We start from the raw sequence: 13,020 nt of genomic DNA on the forward strand, positions 1-13,020 counted from the left end.
TCAATCTATCCTGAGTACCTGCACATACTTTACTTGAAACTTGAGTAATTATCTATACTGAGTTTTCTAGAAGAGATACTCCTGTTATTTTGTTCCCACATACCATGCAAGCAGATACAGCCCCCCCGGTCTCAGGACATAATGTGGCTTTTTATACCTGTCCTTCCAGTTCAAATATCTGATTTACAAGAGATCTTTTACCTGTATTTGTTCTGGTGTCCACTGGTCCAAATTGACAGACTTTACCCTTGATATATGAACCCCGAGATTTCGATGTATTCCAGCACATCTGATGCAAATAAAGACACCCGTGTTCCAAGAAGCCCATCTTGGACCTAAGGCACACACAAAAAAAGTATTAGTTGGTAATTTTTTTAAAAAATTCCACATAAGATTTGATTTTCTGCACCATTCTAACACATAGTTAAGAGAAACAGGATTGACAGCTACACATTAAGTAGAGAGAGATGTCTCTATGTTAGCAATATCTGGTTATAAATCATCCCTGGAAAAAGTAAGTGGTTTTCTCCTCCACCTCTGTTGCAATTTTACCTACAATTGTCTATCATTTTATAACTAATTTATGTGAAAAACCTTTTAGACAGCACAAGTCAGAAATTCCATGAAATTTCACACAGTAAAAACCGAACTCATTAATAGCAGCAAGATCTTGCTTGCACTTAAATTAATCCCATTGGATGTGCATTAGATGCAAGCGTCGGTGCGAATCTCTAAAAGATGTTTTTGCAATTTTTACCATATCTGAGTAATTAGTAACAAATGCAGCAGCCACGGATTCATGGGGTATACAACAACTATCTCGATCAGTGGTTTAGTTTAAAACACCAAACACACTGCAAAGATATATTAGCATTCCAAGTCAAGTTTTTCAGTTCAGGCTTATGTATGGACACACATCATTCTGCTTCAAGTTGACAGTGGTATTTGAGCTGCTCCTGCTAGGCAATGATTATTCAAGAATGTGTAAACTAACCCAGACAAGAACATTGACCAAAACATCCAACAATAATAATGTTGTAAAATAGAACAAATACCTAGAGTAGATGAAAAGACTACTAGATATGATCTAAATACACAAGTCTATAGGTATTGTTTATAGTATCATAAAAATTTAAAGACATTCACATAATAACGAATAAATATACGTAGAATGTAGTTTAGTAATTAAAAGCACTGAAGAACTGACATTTTTGGATAGCAAGATTTTCATCCCACAAAATCAAAAGAAACAGAAACAACCTCAGACTCGGATGTGCATACAGCCTTAGGGCCTAGCAACCTCAGGAACACTCGGACTGTGGTTGAGGGTCGACACAGTAGCTCCAGCATAGGTGGAGGATTGTGTGGAATCAGTTGGTTGGCAAAAAACACTCAACTTCATAGAGTTTATCAAGGCCCCAATGAACTCAATTCTTTGAGTTGGGCCAATGAAGATTTTCTGCTGTTTAGGACAACCTAGACGATCGAGTAAGCATAGCATGAACAAACATGAGAGAACTTCTTTTCTGGACTTGCCCCTCAGTATCACTGGATACACAAGTCAAAATGAACACTTGCTGGATGCCAGGGGAGGATGGGCCAGCTGGCTAAAACCAGAATCAGAGGGCCTTCGACTCTGGGATCTATGCCCCCTCCTGGGGTAGTCCCACTGCCTTACAGGAAAAGAGACCTGGCCGAAGAAATACTGCAAGCAGTACTGCTGCTGACCACTGCAGTGATGTCTTTGTACAGCTAAAGTATAAACTTCCAAAGAATGCAAACTAGCTCAGGAATCCTTAAAGGATGGACACCTCAATCTTTTTAGAAACCAAAACCTACCATCAACAGGTAAGTCATCAATGGTCTGCTGCACATCGGACACAATGCTCTAATTCTGCAGCCATGAGGCCCTCTTCATGATCACAGCTGATGCCGTAATTCTGGCTGAGGCATCTGCCACATCTAGAGCTGACTGTAAAAGTCTGACTACCATGCAGGCTTCTGCAATGAATGACAAAGTGTTCCGTGGAGGCTCCTGGCAATGTGTCTGCAAACTTAGATGTGGGCACCCAAATAACAAAATTGTATTTAGAGAGCAGTGCCTGCTAGTTAGTGATGTGCATCTACAGGAAAGAGGTAGTATAAAACTCTTCCTCCCCATCAAGTCCATCCTTTTGGACTCTGTCCTTAGGCATAGATGTATACCTTCCCTGTTGTGCTCTGTCATTAGCTACTGTTACCACAAGAGACTTAGGGGCCAAGTGGGAGCAGAAACCCTCAAAATCCAGTATGGGAACGAAGTACCTCTTCTCTGCATGCTTCACCATGGGCGGCAACGAAGTGGGAGTATTCCAGAGGGCCTCTGCCAGCTTCAAGAGAGCCTCATTTATTGGGAGGGCTACTGGCCCTTGAGCTGATAGTTGGAGAATATCCAGCAGCTTGTGTGTTCTCCTGAAGAAATTCAGCCTGGATGCCTAAGAAAGTGGCCTTACATCTAAGGAGACCTTGATATGCCTTGAAGTTCACGGGCATTAAGGAGGCCAGCACCATCAAATTGTCTGGAGACAAAGAAGCAGTTAGCTACACCAACAATGTAGCTGCTAGTTCAGGGAACAGGAGTCACCAGTTGCGCAGGGGATCTTGCTCTAGAATGGGTCAGTGAATGGGACCTCAAAGACCGAGAAGCATCCCAAGGATTCCAAGGAGGGACTGGGCAAACAGATTTACCATTGGTGCCAGCAGGCACCAGACCAAGTGCCTCTGTCCTGACTGCAGGATCTATGCTGATCTTAGTACAGATGGTGATCTGAGGATGGTCTCTGATGCCTATTGGTGACAATGAAAGGGTGGACAACCCCAACCTGGATCTCAAGGAGTCCCACAGATTCTCCAATGACAAAGGGGGAGCCAGCCGGCCCCAACAGGGAGAACAAGTGCTCTGATTCATCCAAAGCCCAACACAGGGTAGGCATCAGTGCCAAAGAGTAATAGGGAACTGGCACCAATGGTATCGAGCAAGACACATTCTCATCTGGTTCTGGAGGAAGCACCACCACTGTTGCCAAGGATAGTACCAATCTTGACAATGGGATCTGCCAGGCAATGACTGTTCCAAAGAACTCACCATCATCAAGAGGGCCTTTACTGCTGGGCCTGGTGTCTCCCTCAATTCCACCATGGACGGTGCAAGTTGCAGCACCAATGAACCCAGCACCTCTGTGACATGGCCAGAAGGTGCCAAGGGCACAATGGAAGATGAAACAGTAGAAACAATGGTACCAGAAAACTCCTGAACTAGCAGAGAATCAGGGACTGAGAAGCAAAGCAGATCTGAAGCCACCTGATATGCCACCAGCATGGAGACAATCAGCACTGGGACCTACATCATTGGTACAGTCTCAAAGGACACCCCATAGCCAGAACTGGAGTTAACAGTGTGAGCTCTCGCTGATTTTCCCACAGTTCTGGGAAGTAGTTAGATGGACCTGCTCCATCCTGAGTGCTAGAGGGAGTATGGTGCCATCAGCACTCCTCTTAGGAAGACTCTCCCTCATCTTCTGAGTCCTTGAGTGGCCCTGATTACTCTTATGGGACCTCTTCCTCAATGCACCAGAGGACCGAGAATGATTTTTCTTCCTCTTGCGGGAAAACAGCAGAATCTGAACATGGAGTGGCATCACTTGCTAGTTCTGAAGGTGACTGATCAGACAAGGGCCTTATGGTCTGCTCCAAAAGGTGTTTCTTCAGCCATAAATCTCTTGCCATCTGAATCTTCTTTTTGAACAGGGCTTTGGAGTGGAGTCCGGAGCTGGAGCGCAGAGCAGCTCCGGAGCAGTGGAGCTGCAGGTTTCTGCCTGGAGCTGGAGCACAGCTCCAAAGCCTGTTTTTGAATGTATTAATAAACTACATTTGTAAATATAAAAGGGTGTCTATATTGTGAGTATTGCAACTGTGCACATCAGGGTTCCCAACTATATAATAATTTAAATATTGGGCCTGATCTTGGGGCAAGAACCTGTCAACCCTCAAAGTGATAACTGGAGATTCTTAAGTAATCAATATAATTAATACATAGTCTACGATTAGGCTACAGCAGTGAGAAGAAAATGAGGTTGCACTCAAGGTGGGCACCACCCTATATAGCCAAGGTAGGGCAAGAGTGCTGCCAGGCAAAATTCTCTGGCTTCAATGAGCTGGCGCATGCACATTGACAAGAAATATGTGACTGCATCTACTCAAATCAAATGCAACCTGGGCTTCTAGACTAGGGTCTTTCCATCTCACATCGCAAGCTATCAAATTAGGTCCCCTATAACACTTCTGCAACCACTCTGTCTTTAATAGCGTGCAGAGACGTAACTAACTTAGTGGATAATTCTGTTTGTAAAGTGCAAGATGGAAGAGGCTGTCCAGTTAGCTGTCATAACTGTGTTGACTCTACAGGACTACTAGGAATAAGGAGCTTATTTTGGTCACTAAGGGCACGTCTACATGAACATTTACTGCTTGGCAAACTAGGGTGTAAATCTACAGTACTCCAGTCTGGCATACTAATTTCCTGTGTATTCACCTTGCTGCTGTGTGCTAGAAGTTCCCTAGTGACTGCAGTAAGTCAATGCACACTAGGGAATTTCTCATGTGCAGAAGCAGGGCCCACACAGACAGACAGTACTCACCACACTGGAGCACAGTAGATTAACATCCTACTTTGCCACACAGTAAGTGTCCATGCAGATATGCCCTAAAGCAAGCAGAAACAACTCTGAATCCATGAATGCAAAAGACTTGAGTAAGATAGAGCAGAACTCTGTGTAAAAATGTTACTAAAATTAAGTGATACTGCCCACATAAATCCTTCAACCACCCCCTAGAAGGTTAGCCTTCCGATAGTACAGATGACCGTAAAGGAGAGCAAATCAAGGAGGGAGAGTATTTCTGAAGTCGCTAGTGTGATTAAGACTAAAATAGCAAATAGATAAAATAGACTAAGTGGCAAATTATGGAAAAAAAATCTGCCAGATAATTGGCTACCTGTATTCATGTTCCTTTGGCATGAAACAGCTAAAAGTTAACAGTATAGCATTAACAAAAGCCGAATGCTTCCTTCATAGGAAATAGTTTACCACCTGTAAATTAGACTTCTGCCACTCAGCTAGTACTTTAGTAGAAACGATTACTTCCTATGGAAACGAAGCATACCAGCTTTCCTCAAGCAACTGTGACACGCCTCCTCAAAATACCATCTTTTGAGATCAAGAATCTTATAAACATCTTGAAACCAAACTTCCTTGACCCCTTGCAATCTAGCTTTAAGACTATTTTACCAAGTCTGCATATGAAAACCTCCACCTATTACAGACGCCAGATCGTTGGAATGAACAAAAAGCATGGACAATAAGTCTCAGCCTTTTTGGGTCCATAAGCCAAATAGAATGGAAGATACAGGATATCCTGTTACACAAGTTATCCAGCAATCCATTCTGGGATGATGAACTTTTGGTCATGGGAGGAAACTGAGGATAGTTGTAGGGTGGGGGAATATAATAAAGGCAAACATAGCCCCACATTAAACCTCTATGAAAATTTGACTGTCTATAAGTGAGTAAACCATGACTTAGAATATTTAATCAGGAGTTAATTAAAAGTTATTTGCATGCAGCTAATTACATTCCTACAAATAAATTGTAGGGAGCTGGGTAGTTCAAAGGGTAAAGCTTATTATTTCATGGCCTAAGGCAGGGGTCCCAAACTCAAGTTACCTTAGGGCCATTGCCAGTCCTCAAATCCTCCCAGCAGGCAAATAATGTCACTGAAGATTATGTTCAGAAAACGTTTACATTGAATTGTTTATTTCAAATTTCTTAGAAATAAAGCTGTCATACAAATTTATACAATTCTTTGCCTGCCAGAGAGTTTTTAGTGTTTGCCAGACACCTGGCAATGCTTCAGCTCTGTCAATTTGTTGATGTTTGGCCTCAGTGACTGAGCAATTGAAACCTTCAGGATTGCAGCAAGGTGTGCATCAGATAGTTGTGTTCAGTATTTTACCTTGTTTATATTCATTGTGGGAAAAAGTGACGCTGCCTCCATGGCTGACTCTGCCCAGCAACTAATGATTCTGGCACCATGACTGACTCTGGCTGGTGACTAATGATGGTATCTCTGTCCCTCTCCCCGAGACAATGGGAGCTGTGGGGGGGGTTGAACCTGCAACAGACATTGCCAGCAGCATGGCTGCATGTGTTTCTCCTCCGCGGGCCAAAGTGGGGGGGTTATTGGGCCGCAGATGGCCACAGGCCGGGACTTTGAGACCCCTGGCCTAAGGTATAAATACAACTTTAAGATATTACAGGCAGAGCTGGTGTGCCACCTATTGTTAAGGTTGCCCACAACACTTATAATTATATGACCCTAATTTCACTTTGTTTATAATTTGTCCAGAACTTTATCATCTGGGCAGAAACTTTTCACGTTATGCTGAATGTTTCTGGAAAGTTTCACCTAAAATGGTTCAGCTGCTTCCAAGACCAAGATTGGGGAAAATACATTTTACTCATGTTAAAACTTCTTAGAATCGTTTCACTGAAAAGTTCAAGTGTCTCCATGCTTTAGAAAAAAAGATTTGAAATTTGGCTATCACAGCACCCCACTCTAAGATAAGTACCTTCTGCTGTCTCTATGAAAAACTATCCAAGTTTGGCTAAGTTACAAGCCTCTGAAAATATCAGTTCACACATGCTCAGAGACTTGCTAAAGTTTGGCAGCTAAATTCTCCAAATATTCTATCTGCACTGCACATGCTTGTGCCTCACAGAGCTCCTACATGCTGCCAAGACTGTACATGCACTGCCCACAGAAAGAACTGAGCATGCTCCATCTTGAGGTGGAGCAGAACTCTCTCTGGAACTGATCCACTTGGCAGTCAGGGAAACACTGGTATCAGGCAATGGAGATTAGAGTAGACAGTCTCTCATGTACTCTCAATGATCCTGGCACCTACTCAGCATGGGAGAGGAGAAGGAAGCAGCTACACCAGGGGTCTCAAACACTCAGCCCGCGGGCGACCCGCGAGGTTATTTTCTGCGGCCCATGAGGTCCTCGCAGCCCCCTCGCCCTCCCCCAGCGTTTACCTAGAGCAGCTCCACCCCGATGTGGACCGGAAGCGGGGCAGGCTCCCTCCCTGCCTTGCACCGCTCTGGGAAGCAGACGGAACCTGAGGGAGGAAGGGCGCAGGGGTGTGTGATGATGTTTCTTCAGGCACCGCCTCCAGCAGCTCCCATTGGCCGTGGTTCCCTGTTCCCGGCCAATGGGAGATGCTGGGGGCGGTGCCTGAAGCAACAGCAACACACACCCCCCATGCCCCTGCTCCCCTACGTTCCAGTCACTTCCTGGAGCGGCACAGGGGCAGGGCAGGCAGGGAGCCATGTTATGATTCCTGATGTCAAAAACCAGTGGGAGAACACTTCAACCTCTCTAACCACTCAGTGACAGACTTGAAGGTGGCAATTTTGCAACAAAAAAACTTCAAAAACAGACTCCAAAGAGAGACTGCTGAACTTGAATTAATGTGCAAATTAGATACAATTAACTCAGGTTTAAACAGACTGGGAATGGGTGGGTCATTACACTAATTGAATCTATTTCCCCATGTTAAGTTCTCCTCGCACCATCTATGGGTCATCTTGATTATCACTTCAAAGGGTTTTTTTCTCCTGCTGCTGCTAACTCATCTCAACTGATTGGCCTCTTAGTTGGTATGGGTACTTCCACCTTTTCATGTTCTCTGTATGTATAAATATCTTCTGTCTGTGTGTTCCATTCTATGCATCCGAAGAAGTAAACTGTAGCCCACGAAAGCTTATGCTGAAATAAATTTGTTAGTCTCTAAGGTGCCACCTTCTTTTTGCGGATACAGACTAACACAGCTGCTACTCTGAAACCTTAATTACATAGTCACTGATATTTTCAATCCAATTTTGCGACAACAGAAGAAAATACTTTATTTAAAGAACACATAAGGCAAACAAAATCAGAAACTATATTCAAAATACCTCATCTGTAGGAGTGACTTCTATTCATAAACACCACAAACGTAAACTATTAATTTCATCAGAAAATTTAGAGTCTACTACTTACATAAGTCTTCACTTGTCTTATTAATAAAACAAAACAAATATGAATTAAAAATCATGAAGATTCAAATAATTTCAAAGTACGTATATGTGATGTGGGCTAACTATCCAACAGAATTATATTCAAAATTAAATTTGGACTATTGAACAAATAGCCCATGTTATACAAGCAGCAAATTCTACACATCAGGATCTTTTTATTTCAACAATGAAAGCATATTTGAGGATAACAGAAGTCTATTGTTCAAGTCATCCTTTTTCTCATTTCAATTACTTTAATCAGAGGTTACACATGTCTCATTTTCTTCATGATCAGAAATATCAAAAATTTCAAGTCTAAATTATTATTTGCTAAGAACATTCAGCTATTACAATTGTGAAATGTTGACAGGTATTTTACTGCAGAAATGCACATTACTCTGTTTGTGTTCACTTTCTTGAATGAAAGCTATTTGAATTTTAATCTCACTTATTTGCCTCTTAAAACCTTTTGTGCTTGTAGTCATAAATGGGCTTGTCTTCCATATGCACCACTAATCTAGAATAGAGTACTAGATAACTTTTAATAATGTATATTGATGGAATTTAGTTATTTTGGACAGGTCCACATATTTATGACACTTAACTGTCACTTAGGTATTTATACAGCACTAGCATGTGTATGTAAAGTGTAATTTTAAGAGAAGCATAAAACTATCAAACTCTGTTCTTACCATCCTAGATGTCTGAATGCTTGAAAATTTGATGCCCTTCCTCCCCATCCTTCCCTGTTACCAGAGATAGATAGTAAGAAAAGATGGTGTTTGCATTGTGCTCTGAAAATTGACAGACTAGTGCTCATTCTGGTCTGTTCCAGAAAGGCACACCTTAAACTGGAAGTCATGAAGAACGTTCAGTCTAAATATGCAAATGCCACCAATATTAACGTTCAGAAGGCAGATTCAGAGGTTGTGGTTGGAGTAGTAGCTCTTAAAAATGATGTAGAAAGGGAGGGAAAAACATTTTATCTATGGATTAGATTTCAGTCGTCTGTTTCTTACCTCTTACTGAGGATTATCCAGGTGATAGAGGTTATGTTAACTGAGAAGGAAGTGCTTGCATTGGCTCTGCTATTGTCTAGTATCTTGTTTTGATACATAATTTAATCTCAAAATATTTATCATCAAGTCAGCCTTTCCCACGCCTAACCAGTTATACAGGCAAAAGAATGCTTTTGCCAGTATACTTTATAGCAAAATAAACTATGCTGGCAAAAGCACTTTTATGCTGGCATCTACATAACAGCTTTTGCCAACAAGGAAATATTGCCAAAAATATTATGCCCCTAACTGACATTACTATACTGATTCATTTTTAGTATAGACACAGTCTGACTCTACAGACATTCCAGCACCAGATTAATCAAAGACAAAACCATTATCCATATAACCAGCCTTGCAAGATTCATTGGTTGACTTGATAGTTGGTGCCACATGGTGGTCCGGTAAATTTGTTGCATGCAGATTACAAGTGTACTTTAGAGCAGTGGTTCTCAACCAGGGGTACATGTACCCCTGGAGGTACGCAGAGGTCTTCCAGCAGGTACATCAACTCATCTAGATATTTGCCTCATTTTATAACAGGCTACATAAAAAGCACTAACAAAGTCAGTACAAACTAAAATTTCATACAATTTGTTTTATGATGCTCTAGATACTATACACTGAAACATAAGTACAATATTTATACTTCAATTTATTTTATAATTATATGGTAAAAATGAGACGGTAAGCAATTTTTCAGTAATAATGTGCTGACAAAATCAAACAAAGATACATGTAAGCAACTAGTTTTTAAGTGAGGTGAAACTTGGGGTATGCAAGACAAATCAGCCTCCTGAAAGGGGTACAGTAGTCTGAAAAGGTTGAGAACCACTGCTTTAGAATAATCTTTTCCAGCACTTGTACAATGGTTGCTAACTGGCTCATGAAAAGTGATAACAGGATTTTAAGAATATTTTCTGCCAGAAGCATTGACTGGGGGGAAAAAGTCTTTCCTTTTGCACACCCAGGTATGTGTACACACTATCCCACTCACAATTTATGCTTCATTCAGGAATCTGTTACTTAAGATTATTCTTTAAAACAATTTTTATGAACAATCTTTCTAAATATCTTCAGAAAAATATAGGAAGCTACAGACAATAATAATTTTATAGGCTGTGTATTTGGTTAAGCGTTAAGGGGACAAAAAGATATGAGTTTGCCAAACAGAACCCAATCCTACAAACACCCATCAAATACCCTTTCTACTGAGGACACAGAAGAATGCAGTCAAGTACATTTGGTTGTTTAACACCGCAAGATTTTGTATTGGTATAAACCGTTTTGGTTAATCAAATAGTTGTACCAGTATAACCCTTACCAGTACAACTGGATGCAGTTACACTAGCTATTCTCCAGTGTTTATTCCCTTTACAGGAATAGGCTACACGGTATAAGCACTTCTATACCAGTATAGCTGCATGGGGTCGTATAATAATGGTGTTTAGAAGAAGCTTAAGAAAAAAGTACCTCTTTCAAACTAAAAAACACAGCTCAGCAGCCATGAACTCCTAATGCCTTTGTAAAAGCAGAAACACTTACTTTCCATATTTAACATCTCCTCAGATGACATGCTGACTCACAGTATTTATCTGTGAATGTAACCTTTGAAGAATGCCTCTTTCTGGAAACCCATTTTGCCTTCTTCTAAGGGGATAGTGGATAGTTCTTAATGATTAACTAGAACAGTGGTTCTCAACCAGGGTACACAGAAGTCTTTCAGGGGACAGGTACATCAACTCATCTAGATATTTGCCTAATTTTACGGCCAGCTACATAAAAAGCACAAGCAAAGTCAGTACAAACTAAAATTTCACATAGCGACTTGTTTATACTGCTCTATATACTCTACACTGAAATACAAGTACAATATTTATATTCCAGTTGATTTATTTTATTATATGGTAAAAAATGAGAAAGTAAACAATTTTTCAGTAATAGTGGGCTGATGCTTACAAAAATCAGACACAAAAATACAGAAGTAAGTAGTTTAAGCAAGGTGAAACTTGGGGTACGCAAGATAAATCAGATTCCTGAAAGGGGAACAGTAGTCTGGAAATGTTGAGAGCCACTGAACTAGAAGTAGTAAGCAACGCCAGGAAGAAAGATGAGTGCCAAAAGATGACTAGTATGGAAGCCCCTAAACAAATACTTGGAACATGTGTACTACACAGTAAAGTTCAGTTTGATGTTGTGGAATGATCTCCCAAAGGAACTAAAACACCACACACCTTATCCACTTTCTGCTTCATCTGCAAGGCACACTTCTTAGACTTTGCTTTTGCTAATATCAACACTTAACACTGTGAACAATTATACTAAGTAGATACTAAAAATAGTCAATTTCATCTTGGAGCAAGGAAGAGAAAAATCACATGCAACAGAGGTGGACTTCAACAGGACTTCATAAATACCATCAACCAAAACCAATGATTTTCCAGCTCAGCCTGTGACTGAGCATCACTTTGAACCATCTATATCTCTGTCCTCTGGAACTACTGAGAAAAGCTATAGCTTACACTGAGAATTTGTGCTCATTTGAATACTCCAAGTTTTTGGTTTTGCTTCTAGGATAACTGTCAATACTACCTGAGCTTAAGAGAAAAACAAAGTTTCTGGTGCTATCGTTTATAAATCCTCACTGCAGGCACAGGCAGTCCAGACATACTCAACACAGCCTTTGAATAGTATTAACAAATATTTTAAGTGTTTTCATTAAATTCCTCTTCACCTGTTGAAGTATTCCCTCCGGAGAAGGGGCCGGGGCCAGGCCCTGGTTACAGGAAGGTGGTTAATGGTCAGTTGCTTGAGCAGTAAAGTTGGAGCAATACTTAAAAGCTTTAACTATGCTAGCTTCTTCCAAAGAGGTCTTCAAAATTAATACCTCCAATTCTGCTCTACCAATGGTGTCAGTTTTACTGTAGACAAACTAGTCACTAACATCCCAAGCATCATATAACCTAGACCTGAGCAAGTGAAGATCCCACCATGGGAAGACCACAGGTCGCTTGTTTACATGAGCATTTCGACAGTTGCTACCAGCAGTGGAATGGACTGGTGGTAACTGATGGAAATTTTAGGAGAAAGCCTATAGCCAACACCTCAGACTCACTGGTTCCTTTTGGCTATGGATCTTTCTGATTATCTAGTCTGACCTATCACAGGCAACGGGGCTTTCCTGAATTAGTTCCTGTATAAATTAGAGCAGATCTCTTAGAAAAACATCCAATCTTGACTTAAAAATCGCCAGTGATGGAGAATCCACCACAATCCTTGGGGAAATTGCCTCAATGGTTAATTACTTTAACAGTTAAAAATTCCAGACTGCATTTTTCTAACTTCAGCTACCAGCTATTGGAGTGTATCTGCTGTACTCAGGAGCCCATTGTCAAATATTTGTTCCCCAAGTATTTATAGACTGATCAAGTCACCCCACAATCTTCATTTTGTTAATCTAAACAGTTTGAGCTCCTTGAGTGTCACTATAAAGCACATTCTCTAAACCTTTAATCATTCTCATGGATGTGTAAATAGGAGCTTATATAAGAAAAAGCCCAATATATCAGGACTGCCCCAAATATCAGGACTGTCCCTATAAAATTGGGACATCTGGTCACCCTAATTTAAGCTAGGATTTTGGTCTGAAGCTTGAAACAGTGCCATCTCAAAAAATGCTAGTTAACCAAGAGTAGCATAAGCTAAACTAAGAACAGTTTAAAACAAGCCATTAGATACGCCTCCCTTACTGATTCAGACTGCATTAATTCAGAATAATACAACAGACAACATTAAATGATGGAAAAAAC

At 40.9% G+C, this 13,020-nt stretch overlaps 1 protein-coding gene across 3 annotated transcripts in view; it reads right to left on the reverse strand.

The window, feature by feature from the left end:
• The window catches only part of SMAP1 (small ArfGAP 1), a 219,344-nt gene that overhangs the window by 193,985 nt on the left and 12,339 nt on the right, over positions 1–13,020 (reverse strand). For all 3 annotated transcript variants that reach the window (XM_039530248.1, XM_039530246.1, XM_039530247.1), the window contains exon 2: positions 202–335. In XM_039530248.1, coding sequence (XP_039386182.1) covers positions 202–335 — 134 coding nt within the window. The remainder of the gene's footprint in view (positions 1–201; positions 336–13,020) is intronic.

The sequence above is a fragment of the Mauremys reevesii genome, linkage group 3 (assembly GCF_016161935.1).
Source record: "Mauremys reevesii isolate NIE-2019 linkage group 3, ASM1616193v1, whole genome shotgun sequence".
NCBI classification, from domain to species: Eukaryota; Metazoa; Chordata; order Testudines; family Geoemydidae; genus Mauremys; species Mauremys reevesii.